Genomic DNA, 25,200 nt, shown 5'->3' on the forward strand with positions numbered 1-25,200 from the left:
TCACTTGGGAGCCACAGAGCAGCAGCCAGGTAAAAGAAGAGGAAAAGAAGCAGAGGGAAAGAAACTCGAAGCGTGAGCTAGTCATCTTTCATACTGAGCTGTTTTTTCTTGTGCAGCGCAGCAAGATCTCTCTTCGCAGCACAAACAGTTATATACGAGCCTCCAAGCTCTCTCTTCTCTAAAGCCTGCGTCGCCCACAGCGCTGCGAAGTCCTGCATTCATCGCTCACAAGCTCGCCTTCTCTCTTGACGTGACCCCTTCGGTTTATCTTACTTTCTCTTCGTTCTAACGCTGTTTTCCACTTCCGTGCAGGGATCTGCGACGAAGATCTTCGCAAATTCCAGGCTATAAAGGAGCGAAGCGAGAGAGCTCTTAAACAAACATTCGAGAGGTATTGGGTGGAAGTCGACACTTTTGCTTTTGACGAGATCTAACTAGCTGATTGCCGGTCTATTCTATTCTATGCCGCTACAGTGGCTTTACTCCTTTTGTTTCAAGCTGGCGACGATTCATGCTACGCAACGATGCTCTCTCGCAACATCCTTTTTGTTTGGGGTGGCAGAGCCCACATTCCACCACCGCTCCACCATACTTTGATTGCCAGCAAATTCCATCCCAAATTTCAATGCGCGCAAAAGTAAAGGAAAAGATCAAAAGAGCTCTCGTAGCTTTCGAAACCTCACTGACTGATAGCTTTGATTGATCCATTGAGTGATAGACACCTCCAACATTGAACTATCAGCTTCCAAACAGCGATGCTAGTGTGTGCCGTACACAGAGTACGGCAGTAGAACCTCTTGCGTTTTTCTTTTATCCGCAGTGACGGCGCGTTAAAAAAACAGCGCTTGTTTCATGTACGGACCACTGACGGCGCTGTCTAACGGAATATTTTCTCTTTCTTTTACCCTTGTTACTTTACTTTTGCCATTTTAATCCTCTGGTCTCATCAAAATGGCGGATTCCCTTGCGCGGCGATGATCGGTGATGGACGCCGACGAGAATGCGATCGATCCATCTTCTCTCCCTCTCTCGCATCTTTCTTGATTGACTCCAGGGGAGCATTCTCGATCGATCGATCGATGGATGCACTATAGGTCGCAAGCAAGAGCTTCCATCGCTCCAGCGATGGAGATTATCAGCAGCAGGAGGGGCGTGGGGTACTGCTCCAGCCTCGGCGATCACAATCGGCAAGATTATCCCCTCTTTAGCCCTGTTCTTGATTGGCAAGAACAACAACGCGAGGATCAGCTGGAATTTCGATTCTTCTCATCCTCCTCTTGCCCCTCGGCAGCGCACGGCAATTGCGTGGAGATGATATCGGCCGACGAGATCTTCAGCAATGGCAGGATGCTCCCATGCGCTCTAGATTCCGCCAAGAACACCAGCAACAAGAATCTTTCCATGGCCATGAAGCGTCCCAATCCACACGCATCCACGCCGCCGCCAGCACCGCCAGCAGCGCCAATGCCAGCAACGCCAGCCACGGCCGCGAATCGATCATCGTCATCATCATCCACCGCCAGCGGCAACACGATCAGGAAGAAGAGCGCCGCGATGGTGGCCACCGCGACGTGCTCCAGCCACTGGAAAGAAATCTTCCATCGACTGCGCAATCCGGGGAGGCCGAGATCATCGTCGCAGTCCTCCTGCTACGAATCGTCCGGCTCGCTCTCATCGGACATGGACGCATTCCCCTCCTCGACTAGCTCCAGCAGCCGGAGGCTCCTCCTCCTCCCGGATCACCATGGCGAGGATTTCTCCCTCCCTCTCACCAAGGCCACCAAGGCGAAGAATTCTCACAAGGCCTCCTCCCAGCAGGGCATGGATCGTCACGACAAGAGCTCGAGCTCGAGGATGATGAGGGTCTCGTCGTTCGATAGCCGATCATCGAGTAGAGTATACCCAGGTGGTGGCGGCGGCGGCGGCGATCACCATCACTCTCAAACTTCGAGGAGATCCTTCTCCAGGGATCATCACAGCAGATCCTTGTCGTCCTTTCTCTACGATCAGCACCAGCAGCATCACCAGCACCACCATCGCCACCAATCCGTCACTCCGGTTCTCAACATGCCCGTTTGCATGGGCGATTCTCTCGTCGTCTCGGCATCGTCTTCTTCCTCGGGTAAGCTCGCCAAACTTCACAGCTCCAGTAGCAGAGCCAAAAGGAGATGAAAATTCTTTTCTTCCTGGCAATACAATTCTTGAGAGATGGATAGATAGAAACAAAGTTCTTCTTGCTTACTCTTGTGCTCATTCCTTTGGTGTGTAAAAAATTTCGCATTGTTTGTAACTTCCCATCTGTTCCCTGTTACTTGCCAAAAACTTTTCTGGTAATGCCCATAAATTTCCCAAACTTACCCAAATTTGGTCAGTGGTGGAGAGAGGAGTTGCTAATGTTTTTAATGGAGCTTCAAAATTTAGTGTCTCTCAGTTGCTGTGCTGCTGGAGCTCGGCTCATCGATCAATCTCCTACATTCGAGAAGAGGTCAGTGATTTCGCTAGAAAAGCAAAAAAAAAAGAAGGAAAAAAGGTACCAGAGAGCTCGTAGAGATGTCGATGGTGATTGCGAACGCTGCCACCTTTCTCGTCTTGGTCCTCTTTTCTCTGCGAGCTCCCACAGTTCTCAGCATCAACATCACCCAAGTTCTCGGCCTCTTCCCGGACTACACCAACTTGAACATGCTGCTGCTTCAAACCGGCGTTGCCAACGAGATCAACCAGCGTTCCTCCCTCACCATTCTCGCCGCCGAGGACTCCGTGCTTGATCCCATCCTGGATCAGCTCGCGCAGTCCGTCACCGGCCAGCAGATAGCTGACATCCTCCGCTACCACGTCCTGCTCGAGTACGAAGGAATCAACGACCTCCGGAGCCTCCCCAACAAGAGTAAGCTTTTCACCACCCTCTTCCAGACCACCGGAAGAGCCTCCAACAATGCTGGCTTCGTGAACATCACGGACGATCCCAACGGGGGCGTCTCGGTTGGCTGGCCCAGCTCCTCCACGGTCTTCAGCTCGGAGATCCTCGGCACTGTCAAGGAGCTCCCGTTCAATGTTAGTGTCGTTGACGTAAGCCGGGTTCTCGTACCGTATGGACTCCTTCCACCTTCGCTCATGCCGCTGTTTCTCGCTCCATCACCACCACCAGCTGAATCGCCATCACCGTCGGGAGGACCACCAGGACCTTCTTCTTCGCCTTCTCCAAGTTCTTGGATAAGTCCCTCGACGTCGCAGCAAGGAGGTAGCCCAGACAATGGCAATCCAGCCACAAGCTCCGCAGTAGCACCATCAGCCCTTTGGAATGTCCTTTCAGAAGTTGCTTTTCTACTTGTTCTTCTGATCGTTTGATGTAGATGACTTTCGTTCTATCCTCAAAAATAACAGGAACTTCGATCTGTCTCTAGCTTCTGGCAAGTTCCCTGGATGTTGGCCATCAAAGAATAGGCCGCAGCATTGCTCCCTTCCAACTTTAAGCACCATTCGAACGCAAGCTTCCCCACTGTAGTATTGTTCCACTTTCGGCACGCTCCAAGTACTATCGACCATGACAGTGCGCTCGCCTTGAAAGGCATAGCCTCCAGTACCGCGACTGCTTTGTCGATTTCCCCGGCTCGGCCAAGGATGTCAACCAGACAATGATAGTGCTCCATCTCAGCCTGTACCTCGTATCTGCTAGTCTGCATCAAGTGAAAGAGCCTCTTTCCTTCCTCGATCAAACCGACATGGCTGCACAGCGTCAAAAGGCACAAAAAGGTGGCAGCATTTGGTCGGGAGCCTTGGTCCTGCATCCCGTTGAAAAGCTCGAAGGCCCGGGTTGTGTCACCTTGCCGACAGTAACCAGCTATCAGCGCAGTCCAAACCAGCATGTCCACCGTCGAAGCTGAATCAAACTGGCAGCTCGCATCGACCAGCTTCCCACACTTCCCGTAAAAGTCCACCAGGCAGTTCACCAGCACGGCATCGTTTTCGAGACCGGATCTGCAAACCTCTGCATGGATTGCTTTCCCGACTTCTACAGCCACCAAACTGGAGCAGGACTTGAGAGCAGCCGCAAGAGTGTGAGCGTCCGGCTTCGTGCGCACGTACACAGCAGCAAACAGGTCCAGTGCAACCTGTCCCTCGTCAGATTCCGCGTATCCCACAATGAGCGTCGTCCACAGCACTGGATTGCAAGCGGCCATGCTGTCGAACACCTTCCTGGCATCCACCATGCTTCCACATCTCGCATAGAGATTCACCAAACTGCTCTCAACAAACGCGTCGGTTTCCCAGCCACTTCGTCTTGCTAGAGCGTGAAGTGACATCCCTCTCTCCAGAGCCTTCACCTTTACGGGCTTCCCGTCTATTCTCTGGCCTTCTTCACTGGCAGCCAGACAGGTACACGCCTTCAGCACGGGGACGAACGTTCGTGAATTTGGATCGCAGCACTGAAGAAGCCTCATTTCTTCAAACAGCTCCAGACACAGCTCTGCTTCACCATTGTCTGCGTAGCCTAATAGCAGCGCGTTCCATGACACCACAGTCGGAAACCTTAACGTGTCGAACACCTTCCGGGCATTTAGCATGCTTCCACACCGGCAGTACATATCGATGACCGTGTTTGCGACTTGCACAGAGTTTGACACCATCCTCGTAGCCTGTGAGTGAACGACCATTCCTTTCTCCAGCCATTTCACCTTCACTGTCCTCCCATCAATCTGCTTTCCTTCTTCTCTAGCTGCCATCGTAGCGCAGGCTTTGAGTGCAGCAGCAAGCGTCAGAGCATCCGGCAGTGTGCGTCCTTCACGTTTCATCCTGTGGAAGAGCTCCAAGGCTAGCTCTCCCTGTCCATTCTCCACATACCCCCGGATCAGCGCAGTCCACGAAACCACATTGTGTGAAGTTAAGGAGTCGAAAACCTGCTGCGAGTCCGCCATCCTTCCACATTTCGCATATGCGTCAACAAGAGTGCTGGCCACGTAAATCTCCCTGTCACACCCCATCTCTCGAGCTCTATCGTGCAAAGCGATGACCTTTTCCACGCACCGCAGCTTCACGAACTTCCCATCAACGTGACAACCATCTTCTTTTGCTGCCAGCATCGCGCAAGCCTTGAGTACCGCAACTAAAGTTCTAGAGTCTGGCTCGCAGTTTTCTCCCATTCCCATGCAGCCAAACAGCTCGAGTGCCAACTCTTCCTCCTCGTTCTCAGCACATCCCATGACCAAGGAGTTCCACGACACAACGTCTCGGAGTAGCATCCTGTCAAAGACCCGGCGAGCGTCAGCTAAGCTCCCACACTTGGAATACATGCTTACCATATTGTTGTGAAGGATATAGTCTCGGCCGCAAGAGCTTCCCTGGAACTGTGAGTGAAGCGCCATGGCTTTCTCCAAGGCCTGGGTTTTCACAAGCGTCCCATCGATCTCACAGCCCATTTCTTTCGTCGCCAGTCCAGCGCAAGCCTTGAATCCAGCCAGAAAGATCCCTGAATCCGGCGCTGCGATCATCCCGCTCAAGATAATCTCCACTCCCAGGCCCCCCTCTCCATTTTCCACATAACCCAGCACGAGCGAGCTCCAAGATCCCGCGTTGTGGCACGGCATTCGATCGAAGACGCCGCGCGCGAGATCGAGACTCCCGCACCTGGCGTACATTGCGACGAGAGCATTCGCGGCAACGATCGAGCCCGCGATTCTTCCAGCGGCTTCATGGATCCTCTTCCCGCGCTCCAAATCCCTGGAGCTGCTGCACATCCGGAGATCAAGAAGGAGCTTCGCTACATTCGTCCGCGCTACTCTCATAGCAGCGATCGCTCACCTCGAGGCGCGTCGCGGCGGCCAATCGGCTCCATCGCCACGAAATATTTCCCTCTAGACTATAAACCCTAACTTTTCGAATTAAAAGTCAATGGTTATAAAACGCGGTAGCTCCATTGTTAGCTACAAAAACAAATGAACTAGACAATGCGCTCTAGCTCCCGCGCGTAGCCCAGAGTTTGATTGATGAGCTGCAGCGATGGAATCTCCTTGCAAAGCGAAAAATCCTTCACCTTCTGGAAGTAGACGCATCGATTTCTTATCTCCCAGTCCGGATGCTCCTGCAAAAATGAAAGAGATGATATCGAGAGATCGCAACAGTGGAGAGAGAAGTACCTCACTGATGTAAGTCATGAGGTCCTGATCTCTCGTGAACTTGAAAATCGTCTTGGCATCGTCCAGCGTCAGGAAATCGTAAGCTTTCTCGCTGCAGCCAGCAATCTCATCCCTGGAACAAAATCGATATTGATCAAACTCTCCTCTTCTTTCAAAGGAAAAGAGAATCTTACCTCACGGTCTTGGCGAGAAGATTGATGAAGTAATTGTAGCTGTCGTGAGGAACCTTTCGGCTACGAAGGACGTGATTGTAAGCGCCCTCCATCAGTGCCTGCTCCAGCTCCACCACGATCTTGATGCAATCGTTCTTGAGAGCTTCCGGAGACAAGAGCTCGAGCTCGGTGTGAAACTCGGCGATCCTGTTCTGGACGAGTAGCCGCAGGAGATTGAGACCCAGCATGATGTACTCGAAATTCGATGGAGGAATCAGGTGTCTACAAGACCAAAGAAGAGAAAAATCGGCCCAAAGAAGAAAGATGAAAGAGCCACTCTACCTTGTGTCTGTGTAGTAAGGCTTGAGCTGGAGAAAATGGAGCTCGAAAGATTCCTGGTCTTCAGTCCCAACGCTCAAGAGCACAGCCTGCTCAAGGATGGATCCTAGAACAAAAAAAGAGAAAGATAAAAAACTTGGATGTGAAAGAGATTCTAACATAGATTGTTCTTACGAGCAAGCTTGAGCTCCTCGACTTGAGTAGAGGTGTGGCGATAGAGCGGTGGAAGGCCGGAGAACTCGGTGAGCTTGACCTGGAAGAGCTCGATTCTACTCAGCCGAGAGCCGCATTGGATCGAAATCTAGGAAGGAACTCACCTTGAGCTGATTGAGGAAGGCGCGCGCGCTGTCGAAATTCCGGGCGAAAATGCTCGTCTCGAGGCGCCCGTAGAGGCGCTGCGCCTCCAGGACCTTGCTGTTGCCGCTGTCCATCGCTCCCTCTCCCACTCTCCCCCAAACCCTAACTTTAGGTTAGGGGCGAAGATGGGTGTGGTGAGATTGATCACCAGGCTCGCAAATCCCGCGCAGCGAAGGTGAGCTATGGATCTTTCGCCCTCTTTTCTGATCGATGCGCGCTCTCACAGGCATTGGGTTCCAAAGAAGAAGATCTTGGGCACCCCCGAGCTCAATCGGATCTACAATGGCCCTGGCGTGGATCAGGACTACGGTAACGACCGATTGATTGTCTTGGAGCTCGCTCTATCGATTGAAAGCTCTCTCTTTCTCGCAGTGAATAGCGAGAAGTACAAGACCGAGATCCTCCAAGCCAAAGCTCGGATTTTCAACTACGTGATTGGGAATGGATTGCGATCAGGCCACAAGATTCTCAGGAGGAAGCTCATCGGCCCGGAGCTCGTCAAGTGGTACCCATTCCCCTTGCAGCATTTGGATCGGCGATTCAAGGATCCAACTGAGGAGAGGTATGAGAATTCTTCCTTCACGCAAATTTCTAGTTTGTTCTTGCGGATTGATCGCGCTCTCCTCTTTCCAGGCGATACCAGAGATTGCAAAGATTGAAACGAGCGGGCAAAGGAAGACCCAAGAAAGGCCAAGGCAAGCGAGCGACCGCCAAAGCCAGCAAGAAGAAATAGAGTTTCTAGGGTTCTTGAGAGGGATAGGAGTTTTAGGGTTCTTGGGGAGATCGATGGCGATGGCGATGGCTCTAGGCAGGAAATGCGGCTTGATCCCGCGGCAATTGGTACAGTTCTTTCGTTTCTCTCGCATCGCAGCGCTCTGATTTGGATGGATCGAGCGCAGCAACAGGTGCGCGGCGTGTATATCGATTGCAAGGGGCTGAATTTCGAGCAAGCCATGGCGCGCTATGGCCGGAAAATGCGACAGGACAAGACGCTCAACGATCTGCTCAAGAAGGAGTACTACGTGAAGCCGTCGGAGCAGCGGCGCCAGGCGGAGAAGGAGCGCGTCAAGCGAACAAAGAAGAGGCTCTTCCGGGAGAAGCTCAAGTTCGTCTTGATGTTGCGAGCAAGGTTTGCATTTCTCTTTCCCTCCCTTTGTTCTTCATCCACCATAGCTGGTGTTCTTTCTCATCGGAAAAATCCAGCTTTGCTTCTCTCATCTCCCTCTTTGCGAGATCTTGAATCGGTTACTGATGATCTTCTCCTCGTTTCCAGAGGGCTGTGATCGAATTTTGGTGATCTTTGATTTGTTATCCTCGCTACTAGAGTAGAGGTACTGTTCTTATGAACCAACAAGAGCCCTAAGTTTCTTTTCTATCATGGCCTCGGGAGGGCCTCTTCTCGGTCTCGACGACCTCATCCATGATCTCAACAAAGACCCAGCTTCTCCGAATTTCCCCTGGTTGGATCGCCCATCAGCAGCGCAAGAAGATCATCATCTCCCTCTGGATCTCGATCTCGTAGAGGTGCTTCCTCTTTCTTTCAATCCCTCAACCTGTGTGCCAAGCAATACCATTGCAGGAAATCCAGGAGACCTGCCGCGATCTCAATGCCGCATTGGAGCGTCCAGGCTATGCTTGGACCTCACTCAACCAGAAGGTGGGTCGCCTCGATCGTCGATTCCTCCGCAATTTCTCATGTGGGTCGTGTGGAAAATCTCAGCTATGTACGAGCCTGGCGGCCGCAGCCGAGATCCTTCGAATCAGCCACGCGAATTTCGCGCAATTGCTCCAGAAACTCCAAACCCTGCGCACGATTGTTGGCAGGGGAGAAGGAACCCTAAAGATGCTATAAATGCCGATTTTCTAGGTCGAGTATATTCTCTTAGGGCAGGGCGTGCCATAAGGGTTTCCAACGACAGCGCGCCCCTCATCGATAGAGCTGGCTCTGCTCCATCTTCCCTGCGACGCGCGGTAAGTCTCCCTCTCCCTCAAGATCTATGCGCTAGAATTCTCGATTTCGCGCTAGAAATCTTGATTTCTACAGTAGGAATTGCTCTGGTCGGTGTGCGCTCGCATTTCAAGGGAGAATTCGCTGTGTGCTTTCTACCCGATTTTTTCGAGTACCAAAACTAATGGTTTTTTGTTCTCTTTTGTATCCAGATTATCGAATCGAGAGTGTGAGGCTTCTTCCAAGAGGGCAATTGTTCTAGAATGTTTGGAGGTGGATACAGGAAAGACGATGGATTGCCCGCTGTAAGCACTGCGAACATTTTCTCTGCGCTTGAGCGAAAATCCAACAAGAAGAAGTTGGACAAGCATGCATTGCAAAGCAGCCAGAGTAAGCAGCAGGAGGACGCTGGCCAGTTTTGGGTGCCAAGTCCGGTTACCGTCAAGTCTTGGGCCGATGTCGAGGACGACGACGATTACTTTGCGACCACCGCACCGCTGCCAGCGATCTGGGGCCAGACAACAACAAAGGCCTCGCAGGAATCCTCCGTGAACCATGACTTGAATCACTTGGAGGTAACCATCTTTTCTCGTGGTTCTCTCCTCTCTTTCTTTTTCTTCTTCTTGCTGATGGTACGCTTGTTCCTTGGACAGGATTCCGAGGTTGACGAGGATTTTGACGATGATGCCGACGAAGAGGTCGAAGAAGAGAAAAGCGAGGAAGCCGGTGTCGTGAGTTCAGGACAAGCTGAGCAACGTCCTCAAACTCCCACGGTACTTCGCGAGCTGGACAAGCAGCTCTCCAAGAAGGAGATCAAGAAGAAGGAATTGGCGGAGCTTGCGGCCGTCCTGGCCGAGTTTGGCGTTTCCACGGAGGAGACGAAGAAAGAAGCGAAGAACGGTACGTAACGAAATAACTCGCTTCCTTCTTTCTCTTCTCGGGCTTATCGGCTTCTAACTTCCAGAAGACGACGAGGATGCCGTTCCGAGCAACGACGGCGACGCTGCAAACAACGAGGCGGAGAGGAAGATCGCGAAGAAGAAGAAGCCCAAGAAGGAGAAGACCGCTCCTGCCGTGCCCGTGATCATGGAGGAGATCGAATCGAACGTGACGGCGGTCGCGGAGCCGATGGACGTTCTCATCAAGAAGAAGCTGGTGGCGGGCAAAAAGAAGAAATCCGTCAAGGAGAACAGCTCCGCCGCCACGAGCAAAGTCGCCGCCGAGGCCGCCGCTCGAGCTGCAAAGCTGGCCGCCGCCAAGAAGAAGGAGAAGAGCCACTACAACCAGCAGCCAGCTCGTTGATTGCCGCCATGGATCTCAATCGATTTCCAGCAAGCTCCGGGACGCGAGAAGGAAAGAAAGATCACAAAGACAATGTGCTACCATCATCAGCATCACTTATATTATAAAGTCGTGTTCTTTGCCTATTGGCTGAATCTCTGTCGTGTCTACAACGATCAAAAACTTGGAACTAACTTGCGTGAGCTCTTCGTCTACACGATCAAAGTAGCAACTATCCTAAACTCAAAGCTAACTTGCGTGTCCTCGTCGTGTACACGATCAAAATCAAAGTAGCAACGATCAAAATCTTGGCAGACACGAAACAAAGGATAATACTTGAAGAAACAAACGATCTTACAAGGAAAAATTGCGTGATAAGATTGGATTACATTGAACTATCGCGTTTAAATCTTCTTCTTCTTGGAAAGATGAATGGAGGGATGTTCCAATATCTCAGAACAGAAACGCTGCAACGTTTTTGGACAAATAGCAGTGGTATGAGTAGCCATTTTTTGGTGTGTTTTTTTCTCTTTTTGTTTGAGAAATCAGCAAAGAATCGTACCTTTGTTTGCAGTTCGTTGTCATCTTGCCAAAAGCGAATCTTATGATGGCAGCAACCATACAGACTTTTGAATGAATCGCCAGGAACGGAAGCCATGGATGGATTCATCACGAAGCCTGGAACCTGGAACCCAACTGCAGCAAGCAAGCAAAAAAGAATAGAAACGAAGAGAAAGAATCGAGAAGATAAGAAAGAGGAGAAAATCAACAACGAGAGACTTACCCGCAGCGCAGCGAGTAAAATGTGTTCTTGAGAAGCTTCTTCTTTCCGACTGAAAACAACAGTTACTAGAAACGAAGAAAAGGAGAAGAAAGAATCTGCAGAAACGGGACGCACACGTAAGTGAGCAACAGAGAAAAGAGAAAAATCGAAGCTTTCCATCGATCGAGGACTGAGCGAGCAGAGAAACGAGGGACGCAAATTTGTAGCTGAGGGGAATGAAGCCTGGTCCGACACAACACGATCTCCAGATCAAACTGTGATGCTTGTTTCTCAACTTTGCGATTTGATCAGATCTCGGCGATGCTGTCTCGAGCCAGGCAGCACTCCCCGCAACATAAACCGCTTTGTCTTTCGCTCTAGAGTCTAATTTCTCGCTCGACCGATCAACTGAAAGATGTGGGGGAGCTTCTCTTTTTCCCTTCCTGGAAAGGATGATCCAGATCTACATGCTGCTGCCATTCACATCGCAGTGGATCGAATCGATCGATTAAATTACAGTGACCCAGCAAACAATTGCAGCGGGATGGAGAGGACTGAAGAGAGGAAGGAAAAAACGACTTCTTCTCAGGAAGAAAGTCAAGGAAAAGAGGAGCGAGCGAGCGAGCGAGGGAGAAATGGTCTGTCCGGCCACAAGCTTTTATAGAAGAAGATTCAAGAAGGAAGGCACGCCAGTAACAATCAATCCTGGATCATAGAATAGATGGGTCAGCTGCCCCTAAAAACCTATCGATTTTTCTCACACACTCCACTCTCTCTCCGTGCTGCGCGAGCATTCATCCCACTGCTCCAGCGAAAAAAAAATTTGACACTCCACACATCCACAACGAAGACGAAGAAGAGGAGAAAGAAAGAATTCTTCCACTCGTTTTGTCGCTACTTTTAGTTTTGCCCTAAAAACCACTCACAGACGGAATCAGCGTCACGTCACCGCCAAGTTGACGGCGCCGCTAACTTTGGCGCCCCTCGTACGGAATCCCTGTCATTGGCGCATTATTACTTCCGTTGCCCTGTCTCGCCTAAATTTTTTCTTTTCTACGTGCTCCTCAACATTGTTATTTGTTTCCTGCCGTACAATGATTTTCCAACCATATCTATTTGGGCCAGGGCCTGGCCAGCCATCTGAATTTGGGCCAGGCAGGGCCGACGTGGCAGCGGCAACCACGTGCGTGCATTTAATGGGCCTAGAGCGGTCATAAATAGGCCCATTGTCCCAAATGCATGGCATGGGCCACATTTCTTCCTCCTTGTACTGGGTGGAAAAAAACTTGGAACCTCTGTCCAACATGGACTAGTACTACCACTATTACTACTACTACCACAAATTCACTCATCCATCAAAACCATCCAGCCACGCAAAGAACTTAAAATTCTGGTTTGACCAACACTCAAGCTTATGAGTGTGTATGATTCAACATACTTGTATCAAACCCTGTATGTACAGTGGTAGACAAATCAAACAAACCCTCTAAGTACACAATTGCAACTGGGTGGTGTTTAGGGTTTGAAGATGGAATATTCTCTGCCTATACTACCACTCACCTGACCAGGTGGTTGCTCCATTGGGCATTGGAGATGGATTTATGGCCACCGTACAAGCTACACACACCCCTAGCAAAATTTTCTAGGTCCTCTTAAATATACTACTGGCTTGTCAAGTGTCTTATAGTTTAGTAGAGCTGTTGTTCTAATAGTATTTTTTTGGATTTGATTATGACTATGATCGATCTCAAGTTTGGGATCAGCAAGATCTAAGCATCAGCAAGCGATCGCCATAGTGTCGAGTCTTTATTTTGTAAGTATACAGTGTTGTATGGCCTACGTAACGCGTAGGTGGTACAGCCCTAATGTCACCGACATTGCCCCCCGAAAAACATCTCCAGCTCCCGATTTAAGGATCACACCTTACCAAGCACGAGCAGCAGTGAGCGCAGTAGTAGCAGCAGCAGAGAAGCATTGAGTTTGAGACGTCTCTCTCATGTCATTTAAGTAGAAAAAAGAGAGGGTTTTATTTTTTCTTTTAAGAAGACGAAGACCAAGAAACAAAACAAGTTAAATTCAAGGAGATTCAGTTGCTCTACGATCACGGATCTCAAAAGATTCCCCCGCTGTTTTAAAAATACGCTGCTCTTTCAAGTCTTTGTCCGTGCTTGTAAAAGTTGCAGGCAAGCTGTGTGTTTTACCTCGTAAGTAGCCACCAAAGTCAAACAAGCAAAGCCAGCCAATGTGATTCACATCGTATCAAGAAAATGCCCGCCACCTTTTCCTCTGTCTCTCTTTGCTTCGTTTTGTGTGTAGTTTTTGTATCGTTTTGCAAGGGAAAGAAGAGCGCCCATGAAGGAATTTCCTTCCTGGTGTAGCTGAAACACGAAATCCGGCTGTGTACAAGTCAAACGCCAATCACAGAGAGTAAACTATGTTGTCTCGAGACCCGATCCCCAAGATATGAAATGTTGGGACTACGCGTCATCACCAAGTTGGGAGAAAAAACTATAATGTATAGATGATCCTGATACTGCTCATGAAAAAGAGTTCCATTTCTCCACTAAGATTTCAATTGTCTCACATGTGATGTGCTGAGGATCTATGCAAGTGCACAATGTGGAGGAGATTCTTGCAAATCTATCGAGCACTTGCGATCTACTGGAGGGAAAGGTCCTCCACTTTCAGATCCAGAAAAGCCCGCATTGTCATGACAGATTGGTGGCCAACTTTCTGGTCCAAATGTACGGCAGGTGCGGCAGCCTCGAAGACGCACGGAAAGTTTTTGACACCCTTAGCAATCCCAACGTTTTCTCCTGGACAATGCTCGTCAAAGCATATGCCCATAACGGGCATCTTGAAGGTGCAAGAAGCATATTTGACGCGATGCCTATCCGAGATCTTGTCGCATGGAACACCATGATAAAACTTTATACAGACAATGGTCGTTTTGATTCGGCTAGAACAATGTTTAACCTTATGCCGCAAAGAGACGTTGTCTCATGGAACTCCATGATCAAAGCAAATGCCCAATCCGGACTTGTGGATAAGGCTAAAGATGTATTTGATTCCATGCCGGAACATAATTTGATCTCGTGGAACTCGGTTCTCGCCACACTTGCTCAAGCTGGAAGAGAAGAAGAAGCGCAGGATGTGTTTGATCAAATGCAACTTCACGACCTAGTCTCGTGGACTGCGCTGCTCGTCGCATATACTCAAGCCGGGAATCTCCTTGTCGCAAAGTCAACGTTTGATAAAACGCCAGAACAAAACACAGTCTCGTGGACTGCCATGATTCAAGCCTATGCCCAACATCAGAAGCTTGAGGAGGCAAGATCGATGTTTGACGGAATGTTGGAAGACAAGGTGGTGTCGGGGAATGCAATGATTGCCGCATATGCTTTGGAGGGTCAACTGGAACAAGCAAAGCTCGTCTTCTGCGATCTCATGCCGGATCACAGCCTGGTTTCCTGGAACGCAATGGTGACGGCCTACACTCACAATGGATTCTTCGCGACGGCCAAAGTGGTGTTTGAATCCATGCCTCACAAGAACACAGTGTCGTGGAACTGTCTGCTAGCGGGGATGAACCAGCACGGAGCATTTCGAAACCAAGCAAGCAAGTTCTTCCACCGGATGCCAAGCAGGGACTGCGTTTCGTGGACGAGCATGGTCGGAGAGTTCGCCCAATTCGGGGAGTGCGAGCGAGCAATGGAGGTGCTGCAAGCAATGGCTATGGAGGGTGTGCGATGGAGCTTCTGCGGCCAGCCCCTGACGAGCGCGCTCGTCGCCTGCAGCAACACTGGGATGATCGGCGAGGCGAGAGTGCTGCTGCTAGCGGGGAGCTCAGATCACGGGCTTGATCCGTGGAGAGAGCACTACTTCTATATCATCGACGTGCTGGGGCGAGCGGGGCTCATCACCTCCGCCCGAGATCTCGTCGCAAGCATGCAAGTCGCGGCGGATGATCCAGTCTGGGAGGCGCTGCTCAATGCGTGTAATTCTAGATGTAGGAGTATAAATTACAAGGATGGAATAACTTAATAATCATCCAAAAATTGTTCATCTCTACTTTTATCATATTTATAACTGTTTTTGGTTTGGTAGTGGATATATTTAGAATATGCTTGGATATTTTAGAATATTCTACTATCGAACGGTTGTTATTCATTTAGATTAATCTTGTATTTATAATTTATAAACATATTTATAATTAATAAACTTTCTTAAACCCTTTTTAGTATATTCTTTTTTATTCTATCATTTAATGGTTGATATAATCTTGTGTTTATAAATTATAAACATGCTTATAATTATATACTTTATTTGATCAATTGGATTAATAAGTAACAATTACACTACTATTAAGTAAACCAAGCATTACTACATGCAACAGGTAATAATTTATTTTTAAGATTGTGAGATGAAATAATTTTAAATTATTATGTATAGAGTTTAGAAAATTAAGTATGATAAACATAAAAATAATTGATTAAAAATGGGAAAATTAAATAAAATTTCTTCATTCGAACCTTAGGGTTCTTGGGAGCAATGCGATGGTTGGGGCGGCATTGCTGCTGCTACTGGCTGGGCGGGAGGCATTCAGGTACTGCAATCTCCGACTACATTCCTCCGGATTCAAGGGTGCTCGCAACGCCGTCGAGTCGGCGCAGTTCTCGCGGGTACTTAGGAGCAGCAGGATCAGCCACGCCGTCCTGGGGAGCGGCGAGGGATTCCAAGAGCTGGACGAGATGCTAGAGAAGATCGCCACGATGCCCGATCCATCGCAGGGATATGGCTTCGTTCTCAGGCAGATTGGCGAGCGCAAGGCGCTGGCACAGGGCAAGCGCGTCCATGCTCACATCTTGAGGACCAGGAAGTGGAAGTCGAGCGCCGTCGTCTCCAATCTCCTCGTCCAGATGTATTGCCAGTGCGGCAGTGTGGATCTGGCGCGCGAGGTCTTCGCCGGCACGATCCATCGCAACGAGCAGTCGTGGAGCTCGATGATCGCGGGCTACGTCCACCATGGCCGCCACAGGGAAGCGCTCGATCTCTTCCTCAACCTGGAATGCGAGCAGCGCGTCCAGCCTAATCGATCCATCTTCGCCAGCGCTCTCGCGGCTTGCACCCACTTGGGCGATCTGGAACATGGCCGAAGGATCCACGAGCGCATTCATCACTCAAAGATCGCTGGAGTTCACGACGTGGTGATTGGGAACGCACTGGTGACGATGTATGCCCGGTGTGGGGATTTGGTGTCGGCCCGTGAGTTTTTCGAGGGGATGCGAGAGAAGAATGCCATGTCGTGGAACGCTATCATCTCGGCTTACGTCCAAGGCGGCCATCCCCGGAAAGCTCTCGAGCTCTTTGCGAGGATGACAGGGAAGTTAAACAGCTTCGTTTTCGCCAGCGCTTTCACTGCTTGCTCCATGGTGGGAGAGATTGATCTCGGTAAGAAACTCTATGCAAGGTTTGTCGAGAGTGGACTAAAGCCGGATTTGATCGTGCAGAACGCTCTGATGAGCATGTATGCCAAGTGTGGAGACTTGGACGAGGCGAGGAGGACTTTTCTCGAGCTTCCAACGCGTGATGTCGGTGCATGGGCGTGTCTCATGGCCGGATATGCTCAGCACGGAGATTTCGCTCGGGCTCTCGAGCTCTACAACAGGATGAGAGACGAGAAGGTGGAGGCTAACGCGGCCATTTTCTCCACGCTCATCGCGGCTTGTTCCACTCTGAAAGAAGGTGAGCTTGTGAGAGACCTTGCCTTTTCTTGTGGATTTGAGGCTGATCCAATCGTGCAGGCTTCTCTGGTCGGAATGTATGGGAAGCACGGCAAGATCGAGGAAGCGAGACGTTTTTTATAACATTCATGGCGAAAACAAAGACGTGGCTGCCTGGTCGAGCATCATTTCGGCTTACGCTCGGCACGGGTTGACGGACGAGGCTTTGAGGCTGTTTTGGAGGATGGTTTCTCGAGGGGTGGAGCCAAGTGCCATGATTTTCAAGAGCGTTATATGCTGCTGCGCGAGCGGTGAGGCTCTGGAGCAAGGCAAGGCCGTCCATGCACGGCTGAAGGAGAGCCCGGGCAGGGAAGACTCGGCAGTCCAGAACGCGCTCGTTGGGATGTATTGCAAGTGTGGGAGTCTGGACGATGCAAGAGCCGCCTTCGACGTGATCAAACGCAGAGATCGGCACACCTGGACGACCTTGATCATGGCTTACGTCCAGAACAGGAAGCCGGAGAAAGCGCTGGAGCTTTATCACGGCATGGACGTGGAACCCAACGAGTTTATTCTTGCCAGTGTTGCAGCAGCTTGCTCCAGCTTAGGTTCTCTCGAGCAAGGCATGGCTGTCCACTGTCGAGCAAAGTCACTCGAGCTTCTCGGGTGTGAGGTCCTGGGAACTGCACTGCTTGACATGTATGTCAAGTGTAAGAGACTGGACGAGGCCAGGAAACTCTTCTGGGAGCTCCAGGCTACGAACGTCCCCTAATGGTGGGAGGATACGCCCAACCTGGGGACTCGTCTCAAGCTCGAGAGACGTGGGCGTTCCTGGGGAGGATCAAAACGTCTCCGGGCTTGCAGCAGCTCATCACCGCTGCTTGAATTCCACACGTAGAGCCGTTCACCAAGGACCACGAGTACCCTGCTCCGAAAAGCTCGGCGGCCATTTGCTGCCCTTCGGCTATGGCTTCTTGTGGCAGTGCAAGTTATCTAGGCCTGGCAGCTCCGGGAGATGAAACTGGAAGAGTTGAGCTCCGAGAAGCTTGGAAATCGAAGAGGGCGTTGAGGAGCCGCGGCCGTGGCCTGGGAAGTGAAACGCAGCGGCACGCTCCTCGCCAGTTCTCTTGAGAGCTTCAAGCAAAGGAGCTGAGGTAGAAGGGAGCAGTATGATTGTTGAGCATAGCTGACAGGGAAAGAAGCACGAATACTTGATACACTATACTGCTTCAGGAATAGAATGCACAATACAGCACCCCCCTTTATTTAGGGTGGGCCCCTTTTGCTTATTCATTACCATAAATTAAAGATTGTCCTAGTATATTATTTTCAATTATTTTTAAGTATTTATAAGTACAAAATCAAATATACTATTTATTCTATTATAACAGCATTCTCTTGATTGTATAGCTTAATATGACTGTATAGAATATTAAATGCAGCTTCCTTTCTTTCAATATATATTTTTCGCTAAATATATTCTTGAAAGTAAGAGCTGTATAATCCTTTTGTTGTACCATAGTGAGGAAAAGATCTTTTCACTGCATTCCATATTGATTCAATATGATTTGCATGAACTCTAGTTATGGGATCAACAAAATTTTAAAAGTGGTTGACTATATAATGAATGAAGTTCAATTAATTCAACCACTTTGAATTATAACTAGCCCAACAATCACTATATATATTTGTTCCTAAAAAATTAATTATAATTATTAGTTAAGAATAATAGTAGAAATAGAACTTACCTGGTCTAACATATGTATATAATATATCAGTTAAAGTTTGTGTAGTACAATAGGCCACTGAAACCATAAACATTCGATCCAAATCACGTTCAATTCCTCCAACAACTCACCGGCCTTCTACTCTTCTACCACGATTATATTTCCACTTGCCAAACTTACTTTCATTAATTTCCACAATTCTTCCTAGACCATCAATTTTTTTACTACCTCATTGTAATGTGATAACACAAATATCACGACAAAAGTTGTACCAATTTGTTGTTGTGTGCTCACTTTTAATACTACACTCAATATGAGTTTTATCTTGTGGCATTTTAATGCACCAACAATACATCACTTTAAGCATTTGAGCAAATGTGAGATTACTATTTGCAAACCATGTATTAATTCTAAGAGATTTTGTGGTATTGCAATTTTTACAATTCCACTTTAAACCATCTTTACAACCTCGATTATTAGATCAATATCTTATTGGTCGATGGCATCTTTCACATTCTCTCCCTTGTGGAAGAAGACTAACCGTAATACAAAAAGTAAAAGAATTTACTTTACTATTAGTTCTCTTAATAAGATCAGAAAAAGAAAGAATACTATCTTGAGTATGATCTACATATTCCAATCTAGCCATAATACTAAAGAGAATGAATAAAATTAAACCAATTGTAGATTATATATTTATAAGTTATAGCCATTCATTCACTAGCTAATTAAAAAATTATAGTTGTTAACATATCTGTTAACAACATCTACTAACTAAAGTTTAACGTTACTAATTTAGAGTTAGTCATTAAACATTTAGGGTGCAAAGCTGGGCGTGACTAAGCATACTATGAAGGAAGCAAGGGGTGAGCGTGGCAAAGAAGCAACCACATAAAAGAGGGGGGTGTTGTATTATGCATTTCCTAGAAGCTTTCATCTAGTGACACAAAAGTCTCCAACTAATTCTTCTCTTCCACAAAAGTGTGGAGCAAATTCCTCCAGCAAGGGAAAAAATGCCAGAATCAATTTAGAGTGAGTAGTGTTACAGCATAAACAATCAGAGTGTTTACATGAGTTTATTTAGCTTCTCCAATGCTTGTTTTACATCTTCAACACTTGCAATTTTCTTAAGTAAATTGTTTATCGTCTTCAATGCATAATATTTATGCCCTTTTCTATTTTTGAATGCTTGAATGACAATTCCATTATTGGGCTGCAAGCAAAAGGACTCTGGCTTGTCGTCCACAATCACTGTGTGTTTGAGGTCCCGCCTTAATCTCAAGAGATCCTTCACAACCTTTTTCCCTTTGACTTCCTTAGTCGAGCACGAATCTTTGTAGAGATGATGGGCAAAGAGATTCCCAGCTAGGTTGAGCTTGTCCAAAGTCTTGTCCACATATGGCTTGATTGCTCAAGTAAAAACCACAATCTCATATATCTTACTGTAACGTATATAAATATGGGATGAGATTTGGATATACTGTTACTGTGGATCCTTACAACTTTGGAGAATAAATAAGGATAAAATAGCTATTAAAGGCTTTTTCATCAAGTAATTACCTCATTGTAAACTCTTGAGTTTGGACTTCCCAAGAGATCACCCAACCCAGTACTATTCAAACCCAAAGATGCTTAACTCCAACTATTGCTTAAAGATGCTTAACTCTTAACCGATTGGAAAAGGGGGTGCGCTCTTGTTTATGGGCCCTTTCCTTCTATATTTGAACCTCAACGGATTGTCTCTCAAATTCACGCCTTCGTGAACGGAAATTGAGAGCCGCAGCTCTCCCGAGAGCCCCGCTCTCTTGACACCCTACCCCTCGGGTCGAGCACAGTAGAAGTAAACTAGACCAGCCAAATGTCAATCAACATGTGGTGTGATTCCCCTAGCCAACCAATAGAGTGTAAGCAACCAAAGGGAACAACTTGAGAGACGATCCGTTAGGGTTCAAATATAGAGGGAAAGGGCCCATGAGCTAACATACAGTCGGATCCGACACCCACTCTAATACCGAATGTAACCTCCTGAGTTTGGACTTCCTAGGTCACCCAACTCAGTAATATTCGAACCCAAGGACGTTTAACTCCAACTATCCCAAGACCCTTAACCGATTAGAAAAGAGAGACGATCCGTTAGGGTTCAAATAGTACTGGGTTTGGCTTAGGAGCTTACATAGAGTCGGACCCGACACCCACTCTAATACCAAATGTAAGCTCCTGAGTTTGGACTTCCTAGGTCACCCAACCCAGTAATATTCAAACCCAAGGACGTTTAACTCCAACTATCCCAAGACCCTTAACCGATTAGAAAAGAGGGTGCACTCTTGTTCATGGGCCCTTTCCCTCTATATTTGAACCCCAATGGATCGTCTCTCAAGTTGTTCCCTTTGGTTGCTTACACCCATTTCTAGTTGGTTTAAGAGGAGAAAGATAGGGTATGCTATATGTGGTATCAGAGCAAATGGCATAAGTGGCTACTTAAAAATATAATATACCCTTGAGTAAGGTATATTCTTACCTTTAAATTTGAAATTATACGTATTAGGCATCCATACGTACGTCCTTCCTTTTGGTGGAGCATCTATGGACGAAGGTATCCACCGTAAGACTGCAGTACAGGTGACTAGTTGCCTCACATGGAATAGTTAATCTACATAATGGAAGGATTTGTATATTCAATGTGAAGATAAAAATGTTTGTTCCTTTTGGCTCAGTAGGGGTTGTTAGTCAATAGTTAATGAGGACATTGACATCTCTGAAAGGGGGTGAGTGTAACACATATGATTATGAAATGAGATTTGGATATACTGTCATCATAGATCCTTGGAACCTTGGGAATAAATAGGGATAAAATAATCATTAAAGGTTCTCTCATTAAGTGATTACCCTTTTTCCAATTGGTTTAAGGGAAAAAAGATAAATCATGCTACATTTACTCATCTCTTTTAAAAAGTTATTCACACCTGGCCTCTTTGCCACAAGGTAGCATTGTAGTGAAATAGTTTCCCCACTAAAGAGCTTGAGGGACACTATGGCCTTGTGAGCATGGATTAATGTCTTATTTATGTCCAACACAAACATGGGTTTCTTCTCCAAAGCTGGCAGCAGTAGCAAAAAATGGTTTAACAACTTCACCTTTTTCTTTTTCTCTTTAGTGGTGATGTCAAGCATCACAAAACTCCACTCCTACTCCTGTGGCTTTTTCATAGATGATAGAAACAATGTAAGCCCTAGCTTAATCATAACAAACCTTTATATATCAAGTTTAATTTTGGCTAAGCAGCACATAGAAATTTGACTGTAACACCAACCCTAGCGCCGAGAGTCTCTGGGCAGCTCGAGCTCCACACTCAAAATCCTTGTGAATCTTCTGGCAAGCAGCCAACAGTGAGACCCAAGCAATGCTTTCGGGCTCGAAGGGCATGTTGTGGATGAGCTCCTCGGCCTTGTCCAGCTCTCCAGCCCTTGCAAATGCGTCAATAAGCCCACAATAGTGTTCTCCTGTGGGCTCGACTCCATAGTCCCAAATCATTGATTGGAAGTAGTCTCGAGAGATTTTCACCACGTCTGAGTGGCAGCATGCTGCAAGCATGCTTGTAAAGACTATGTGATCAGGCATCATGCTCTCCTGGATGATCCTATGGAAGGTTTCCAAGGCCTCAGTTACATGCCCAGTGGAAGCATACATGGCCACCATTGCAGTCCATGAGACCAAGTCTTGCTCTGGCATTCTCTCGAACCAAACTCGAGCTTCCAAGAGGAGTCCCTTGTGAGCAAAGCCAACCACTATTGCCATCCAGGCGATTGCATTGCGCTCCTCGATTGCCTGGAAGAGGCTTATCCCTTCTTGGAGGTGGCCATTCCAGAGATAGGCCGAGAGGAGTGCTGTGCTCGCCATCTTGCTATTGTAAGGCATTTGATCGAAAATAAACTTTGCATTTTCAAGATGGTTTCTAGAGGCGAGCATATGGATCATTGTTGTCCAAGAGATCTCATCGCGGTGAGCCATCTTTTGGAAACAATCTAGTGCCTCATTCAAATGCCCATTTGCGGCATATGCTCAAAGCATGGAGTTCCAAGCCACCACGTCTTTGTTTGGCAGCCTCTCAAACAAGGCTGTAGCCTCTTCCACGCAGCCATTAGATGTGTAGCCGTCCATCATAGCCGTAAATGCCACCTCATTAAGATCCGGAGCATCTTCAAAGAGAATCTTTGCTTGCTCCGTGTGCCCTGCCTGGGCATATGCTGTGATCATGGTCGTCCATGTTACTACATTCCTTGTGGGCATTCTATCAAAGAGATCCTTAGCTTCATCCAGCCGTTGGTTCTGGCAGTGGCCTTGGATCATGGCCGTCCACGCCACCACGTCCTTTTGGGGCAGGGAATCGAACACCTCACGCGCGCGTAAGAGATGCCCGTTATGGGCATATGCCACGATCATGGCGGTGCTAGAAACGAGGGTTTGCTCCGGCATGGAGTGGAATACCGCCTCCGCCTCGCCGAGATTGCCAGTCTGCGAGTACATCTCGATCATCACGTTCCAGGTGATGGAATTCTTGGCAGGGATGCGATCGAAGAGCTGCTTGGCGCGCTGCACGTCTCCGGCCGCGGCGTATGCCGAGATCATGGCGTTGCTGGACACAATCTCCTGCTGCGGCATGCTTTCCAGGACCGATCGCGCCTGCTCCAGGTCGTGGTTGCGAATGTAGGCCTGGAGGATGAGATTCCAAGAGAAGAGATTGCGATCCGGGGTGGAATCGAAGACCGATCGCGCTTCCTCCAGGCAGCCGCAGCGGCCATACATCTGGACGAGGAGATTTCGCAGGAAAACGCTGTTCTTGTGGTCGCTGTGAAGGATCTGGGCGTGGATCTGGCGGCCATCGCTGGGATTGTCGCAAGATCTGACGAGGGCGGCAAGCTCTTGGACGCCAAGAACGCGCATCACATCATGGCCGTTGGATGATGGGGACGTCCGAGGTTCAAATCCTGGCAGGTTCTAGCTTCTAGCCACGAAGTTTTTATGGTACGCGGCGAAAACTCTTCCCCCATCGCGCAGCCTCACTCCAAATGCCGGAGGCAGTCGCAATTCAATTAATTTCCATTTTTTCTTGTGGCTTTGGATGGATTTCTCTTGCTGCAAATGCCCAGACCAGGCTGCAAGCAGTGTAAAATCAAATGCTCTATTCATCCCCTTTTTGGATCAGATTGCAAGAAGGCACACTACTACTCTTTAGAAAAATCCAGATGTCAAAGTTACCAGCTTTGATGTTTTTGGGTTCTTGTCGTTGTGTTGATAATGGGGAGCTGTTCTGATGGTATATTGTTAATAGTTTTTGCAAGCTTGTGGAGAGAGCATTAGAAATATAACTTGTGGTTGGCACTTTGTCATTGTACGTAGTCCTGTGTGATTGATGAGGCAATCTCTATATTAAATTTCAAACCCAAATTTCTTAGGATTATATCAATACAAAATTCAAAATAGATCCATTATATTCAAAGCAAATTGAATTGGTGTTAAATGAACCCCTTGATAATATTCCCAAAAAAAAATAGAGGGTCATTGATTTATTCGTACAAAAATTTTCTACTACTCATGCAATTTTTTATTTCCAAAAAGCATCTTAGTGTTCAGACCTTCCACTATAACAGCACTAACAAACGTTGTTAACACCAAAGCCTCTACCCAAAAAATGAATGTCATCAATCTAAAAAATGCCAATAACACCAATAAATATAACCAACTTTATCACATATTCAATATGAGCCAAACCACATCTTTGCCTTTGTCTTTGAATTCAATTAACGATAACATTAACCTCCACTAGAATAGGATTATCTTTCATATGAAGTGGAGTTGAAAGATGTTTAACAAAAAGTGAAAGAGGTAATGTTTTATAACATTATGTCATGTGAAAAGTATTGTCAAGGGTGGCTAAAGTAAATGTATACACAAGTTTTATAAAATTTTGACAAAATGCTAGTAATAACATTCCTAACTTGATCTACTTTAATATATTTAACTCTACATGAAGCAAAAGGTTTTAAAAATGAATGCCAAATTGCATCACTCACTCAAATGCCTCTTGATGAAAATTGTCCAATTACTATAAAGCATCATCACAATTGTCAACATGCTTAAATGTGTAGTTTAAAACATTCAGAAAAATACTCTAATCTACATGAATGGCTACACTAAAAGTATTATACTACTATAATGTTATCCTTGGAAACTCATGCAAATATAGAGCATTATCCCAAAAATGATATGTGATAATCACCATAAAGCAATCAAACTAATGATATATATCAATCGCTAGGATTACCATGAAAGAACTCTAGCCAAACATAACGATTAGCAACAAGAGCAAGAAGAATTGTACCATGCACCATGAATGTTGCCATTAATTGAATTTGATTGTTCAATTGCAACAACAAAGCAAAAAGAAAATAAATTGAAAAAGCTACAAAGAAAAGGAAATTTAGACAATGTAAAATTTAGACTTAAACCAAAATCCCAATTCTAAGCACTTCTTAGAGACAATTACTATTCCTCACTTCCATCAATGTGAGTGTATGAAATATAGAAATGGAATATAGAAATATACATACCAATTAGCCAAAAAACCTTAGCTTATATATAAAAATGAGTGGTCCAAGTTACAATTAATCTAATGGTTATCAAAATTCAATTACACTAATATTAATATATAGCATCATACATGTAAACTTGGACCTCATAAACAGACCTTTTTAAAAATATATAGTGTTCTTAAAAGAAT

The 25,200-nt window shown here is 47.1% G+C and overlaps 11 protein-coding genes across 11 annotated transcripts; 6 read left to right on the top strand and 5 right to left on the bottom strand.

The window, feature by feature from the left end:
* Window positions 1-1,083: 1,083 nt before the first annotated feature.
* On the top strand, window positions 1,084-2,510 carry LOC9658280 (probable serine/threonine-protein kinase dyrk2). Its single transcript, XM_002981038.2, has 2 exons — window positions 1,084-2,122; window positions 2,432-2,510. Exons 1-2 carry the CDS (start codon window positions 1,084-1,086, stop codon window positions 2,491-2,493), a joined length of 1,101 nt encoding a protein of 366 aa, XP_002981084.2. The 3' UTR covers window positions 2,494-2,510.
* A 22-nt stretch (window positions 2,511-2,532) lies between these two features.
* Window positions 2,533-3,392, top strand: LOC112350199 (fasciclin-like arabinogalactan protein 14). The gene has a single exon (XM_024686013.1). It carries the CDS (start codon window positions 2,551-2,553, stop codon window positions 3,343-3,345), a length of 795 nt encoding a protein of 264 aa, XP_024541781.1. The 5' UTR covers window positions 2,533-2,550; the 3' UTR covers window positions 3,346-3,392.
* On the bottom strand, window positions 3,369-4,301 carry LOC112350238 (pentatricopeptide repeat-containing protein At4g39530-like). Its single transcript, XM_024686079.1, has one exon. It carries the CDS (start codon window positions 4,299-4,301, stop codon window positions 3,369-3,371), a length of 933 nt encoding a protein of 310 aa, XP_024541847.1.
* A 38-nt stretch (window positions 4,302-4,339) lies between these two features.
* LOC112350239 (pentatricopeptide repeat-containing protein At2g13600-like) lies at window positions 4,340-5,780 on the bottom strand. The gene is made up of 2 exons (XM_024686080.1): window positions 4,460-5,780; window positions 4,340-4,359 (listed from the first exon to the last, which is right to left on the bottom strand). The coding sequence occupies exons 1-2, from the start codon at window positions 5,778-5,780 to the stop codon at window positions 4,340-4,342; spliced, it is 1,341 nt and encodes a 446-aa protein (XP_024541848.1).
* A 72-nt stretch (window positions 5,781-5,852) lies between these two features.
* Window positions 5,853-7,093, bottom strand: LOC9647029 (26S proteasome non-ATPase regulatory subunit 8 homolog A). The gene is made up of 6 exons (XM_002981187.2): window positions 6,940-7,093; window positions 6,797-6,875; window positions 6,626-6,728; window positions 6,305-6,565; window positions 6,132-6,243; window positions 5,853-6,076 (listed from the first exon to the last, which is right to left on the bottom strand). The coding sequence occupies exons 1-6, from the start codon at window positions 7,051-7,053 to the stop codon at window positions 5,936-5,938; spliced, it is 810 nt and encodes a 269-aa protein (XP_002981233.1). The 5' UTR covers window positions 7,054-7,093; the 3' UTR covers window positions 5,853-5,935.
* Window positions 7,076-7,837, top strand: LOC112350200. Its single transcript, XM_024686014.1, has 4 exons — window positions 7,076-7,154; window positions 7,206-7,288; window positions 7,352-7,541; window positions 7,613-7,837. Exons 1-4 carry the CDS (start codon window positions 7,105-7,107, stop codon window positions 7,710-7,712), a joined length of 423 nt encoding a protein of 140 aa, XP_024541782.1. The 5' UTR covers window positions 7,076-7,104; the 3' UTR covers window positions 7,713-7,837.
* Window positions 7,725-10,363, top strand: LOC9647030 (stress response protein NST1). Its single transcript, XM_024686012.1, has 8 exons — window positions 7,725-7,819; window positions 7,879-8,108; window positions 8,253-8,503; window positions 8,559-8,636; window positions 8,700-8,950; window positions 9,140-9,502; window positions 9,581-9,827; window positions 9,892-10,363. The coding sequence occupies exons 6-8, from the start codon at window positions 9,191-9,193 to the stop codon at window positions 10,227-10,229; spliced, it is 897 nt and encodes a 298-aa protein (XP_024541780.1). The 5' UTR covers window positions 7,725-7,819; window positions 7,879-8,108; window positions 8,253-8,503; window positions 8,559-8,636; window positions 8,700-8,950; window positions 9,140-9,190; the 3' UTR covers window positions 10,230-10,363.
* A 153-nt stretch (window positions 10,364-10,516) lies between these two features.
* Window positions 10,517-11,855, bottom strand: LOC112350201. Its single transcript, XM_024686015.1, has 3 exons — window positions 10,993-11,855; window positions 10,771-10,893; window positions 10,517-10,675 (listed from the first exon to the last, which is right to left on the bottom strand). The coding sequence occupies exons 1-3, from the start codon at window positions 11,149-11,151 to the stop codon at window positions 10,613-10,615; spliced, it is 345 nt and encodes a 114-aa protein (XP_024541783.1). The 5' UTR covers window positions 11,152-11,855; the 3' UTR covers window positions 10,517-10,612.
* Window positions 11,856-13,857: 2,002 nt separating this feature from the next.
* LOC112350240 (pentatricopeptide repeat-containing protein At4g02750-like) lies at window positions 13,858-15,015 on the top strand. The gene has a single exon (XM_024686081.1). It carries the CDS (start codon window positions 13,858-13,860, stop codon window positions 15,013-15,015), a length of 1,158 nt encoding a protein of 385 aa, XP_024541849.1.
* A 512-nt stretch (window positions 15,016-15,527) lies between these two features.
* Window positions 15,528-18,015, top strand: LOC112350284 (putative pentatricopeptide repeat-containing protein At3g15130). The gene is made up of 2 exons (XM_024686214.1): window positions 15,528-16,716; window positions 16,776-18,015. The coding sequence occupies exons 1-2, from the start codon at window positions 15,528-15,530 to the stop codon at window positions 16,907-16,909; spliced, it is 1,323 nt and encodes a 440-aa protein (XP_024541982.1). The 3' UTR covers window positions 16,910-18,015.
* LOC112350241 (pentatricopeptide repeat-containing protein At1g06140, mitochondrial-like) lies at window positions 17,659-22,319 on the bottom strand. Its single transcript, XM_024686082.1, has 3 exons — window positions 21,733-22,319; window positions 20,407-20,461; window positions 17,659-17,880 (listed from the first exon to the last, which is right to left on the bottom strand). The coding sequence occupies exons 1-3, from the start codon at window positions 22,317-22,319 to the stop codon at window positions 17,659-17,661; spliced, it is 864 nt and encodes a 287-aa protein (XP_024541850.1).
* Between the last annotated feature and the right edge of the window lie 2,881 nt (window positions 22,320-25,200).

The sequence above is a fragment of the Selaginella moellendorffii genome, unplaced genomic scaffold, assembly GCF_000143415.4.
Source record: "Selaginella moellendorffii unplaced genomic scaffold, v1.0 SELMOscaffold_47, whole genome shotgun sequence".
Lineage (NCBI taxonomy): Eukaryota > Viridiplantae > Streptophyta > Lycopodiopsida > Selaginellales > Selaginellaceae > Selaginella > Selaginella moellendorffii.

What these genes read in the sequence shown, in the direction of transcription:
- LOC9658280 (XM_002981038.2), top strand. Translation starts at nt 1,084, where the DNA reads ATGCACTATAGGTCGCAAGCAAGAGCTTCCATCGCTCCAGCGATGGAG. An exon ending in GGCATCGTCTTCTTCCTCGG is followed by an intron (nt 2,123 to 2,431) that starts GTAAGCTCGCCA and finishes AGTGTCTCTCAG; the next exon opens with TTGCTGTGCTGCTGGAGCTC.
- LOC112350199 (XM_024686013.1), top strand. Translation starts at nt 2,551, where the DNA reads ATGTCGATGGTGATTGCGAACGCTGCCACCTTTCTCGTCTTGGTCCTC.
- LOC112350238 (XM_024686079.1), bottom strand. Translation starts at nt 4,301, where the DNA reads ATGTCACTTCACGCTCTAGCAAGACGAAGTGGCTGGGAAACCGACGCG.
- LOC112350239 (XM_024686080.1), bottom strand. Translation starts at nt 5,780, where the DNA reads ATGAGAGTAGCGCGGACGAATGTAGCGAAGCTCCTTCTTGATCTCCGG. An exon ending in CAATGGTGAAGCAGAGCTGT is followed by an intron (nt 4,360 to 4,459) that starts GTCTGGAGCTGT and finishes TCTGGCTGCCAG; the next exon opens with TGAAGAAGGCCAGAGAATAG.
- LOC9647029 (XM_002981187.2), bottom strand. Translation starts at nt 7,053, where the DNA reads ATGGACAGCGGCAACAGCAAGGTCCTGGAGGCGCAGCGCCTCTACGGG. An exon ending in CCTTCCTCAATCAGCTCAAG is followed by an intron (nt 6,876 to 6,939) that starts GTGAGTTCCTTC and finishes GAGCTCTTCCAG; the next exon opens with GTCAAGCTCACCGAGTTCTC. An exon ending in TCATGACTTACATCAGTGAG is followed by an intron (nt 6,077 to 6,131) that starts GTACTTCTCTCT and finishes TCATTTTTGCAG; the next exon opens with GAGCATCCGGACTGGGAGAT.
- LOC112350200 (XM_024686014.1), top strand. Translation starts at nt 7,105, where the DNA reads ATGGGTGTGGTGAGATTGATCACCAGGCTCGCAAATCCCGCGCAGCGA. An exon ending in GCAAATCCCGCGCAGCGAAG is followed by an intron (nt 7,155 to 7,205) that starts GTGAGCTATGGA and finishes GCGCTCTCACAG; the next exon opens with GCATTGGGTTCCAAAGAAGA. An exon ending in AAGGATCCAACTGAGGAGAG is followed by an intron (nt 7,542 to 7,612) that starts GTATGAGAATTC and finishes TCCTCTTTCCAG; the next exon opens with GCGATACCAGAGATTGCAAA.
- LOC9647030 (XM_024686012.1), top strand. Translation starts at nt 9,191, where the DNA reads ATGTTTGGAGGTGGATACAGGAAAGACGATGGATTGCCCGCTGTAAGC. An exon ending in ATGACTTGAATCACTTGGAG is followed by an intron (nt 9,503 to 9,580) that starts GTAACCATCTTT and finishes TTCCTTGGACAG; the next exon opens with GATTCCGAGGTTGACGAGGA. An exon ending in GAAGAAAGAAGCGAAGAACG is followed by an intron (nt 9,828 to 9,891) that starts GTACGTAACGAA and finishes TCTAACTTCCAG; the next exon opens with AAGACGACGAGGATGCCGTT.
- LOC112350201 (XM_024686015.1), bottom strand. Translation starts at nt 11,151, where the DNA reads ATGGAAAGCTTCGATTTTTCTCTTTTCTCTGTTGCTCACTTACGTGTG. An exon ending in TTTTACTCGCTGCGCTGCGG is followed by an intron (nt 10,894 to 10,992) that starts GTAAGTCTCTCG and finishes GTTGGGTTCCAG; the next exon opens with GTTCCAGGCTTCGTGATGAA. An exon ending in ACAACGAACTGCAAACAAAG is followed by an intron (nt 10,676 to 10,770) that starts GTACGATTCTTT and finishes AAAACGTTGCAG; the next exon opens with CGTTTCTGTTCTGAGATATT.
- LOC112350240 (XM_024686081.1), top strand. Translation starts at nt 13,858, where the DNA reads ATGCCTATCCGAGATCTTGTCGCATGGAACACCATGATAAAACTTTAT.
- LOC112350284 (XM_024686214.1), top strand. Translation starts at nt 15,528, where the DNA reads ATGGTTGGGGCGGCATTGCTGCTGCTACTGGCTGGGCGGGAGGCATTC. An exon ending in TTGTTCCACTCTGAAAGAAG is followed by an intron (nt 16,717 to 16,775) that starts GTGAGCTTGTGA and finishes CCAATCGTGCAG; the next exon opens with GCTTCTCTGGTCGGAATGTA.
- LOC112350241 (XM_024686082.1), bottom strand. Translation starts at nt 22,319, where the DNA reads ATGGCGAGCACAGCACTCCTCTCGGCCTATCTCTGGAATGGCCACCTC. An exon ending in CAGAGACTCTCGGCGCTAGG is followed by an intron (nt 20,462 to 21,732) that starts GTTGGTGTTACA and finishes TGGGTGACCTAG; the next exon opens with GAAGTCCAAACTCAGGAGGT. An exon ending in AGTGGGTGTCGGATCCGACT is followed by an intron (nt 17,881 to 20,406) that starts GTATGTTAGCTC and finishes TTTCCCTGTCAG; the next exon opens with CTATGCTCAACAATCATACT.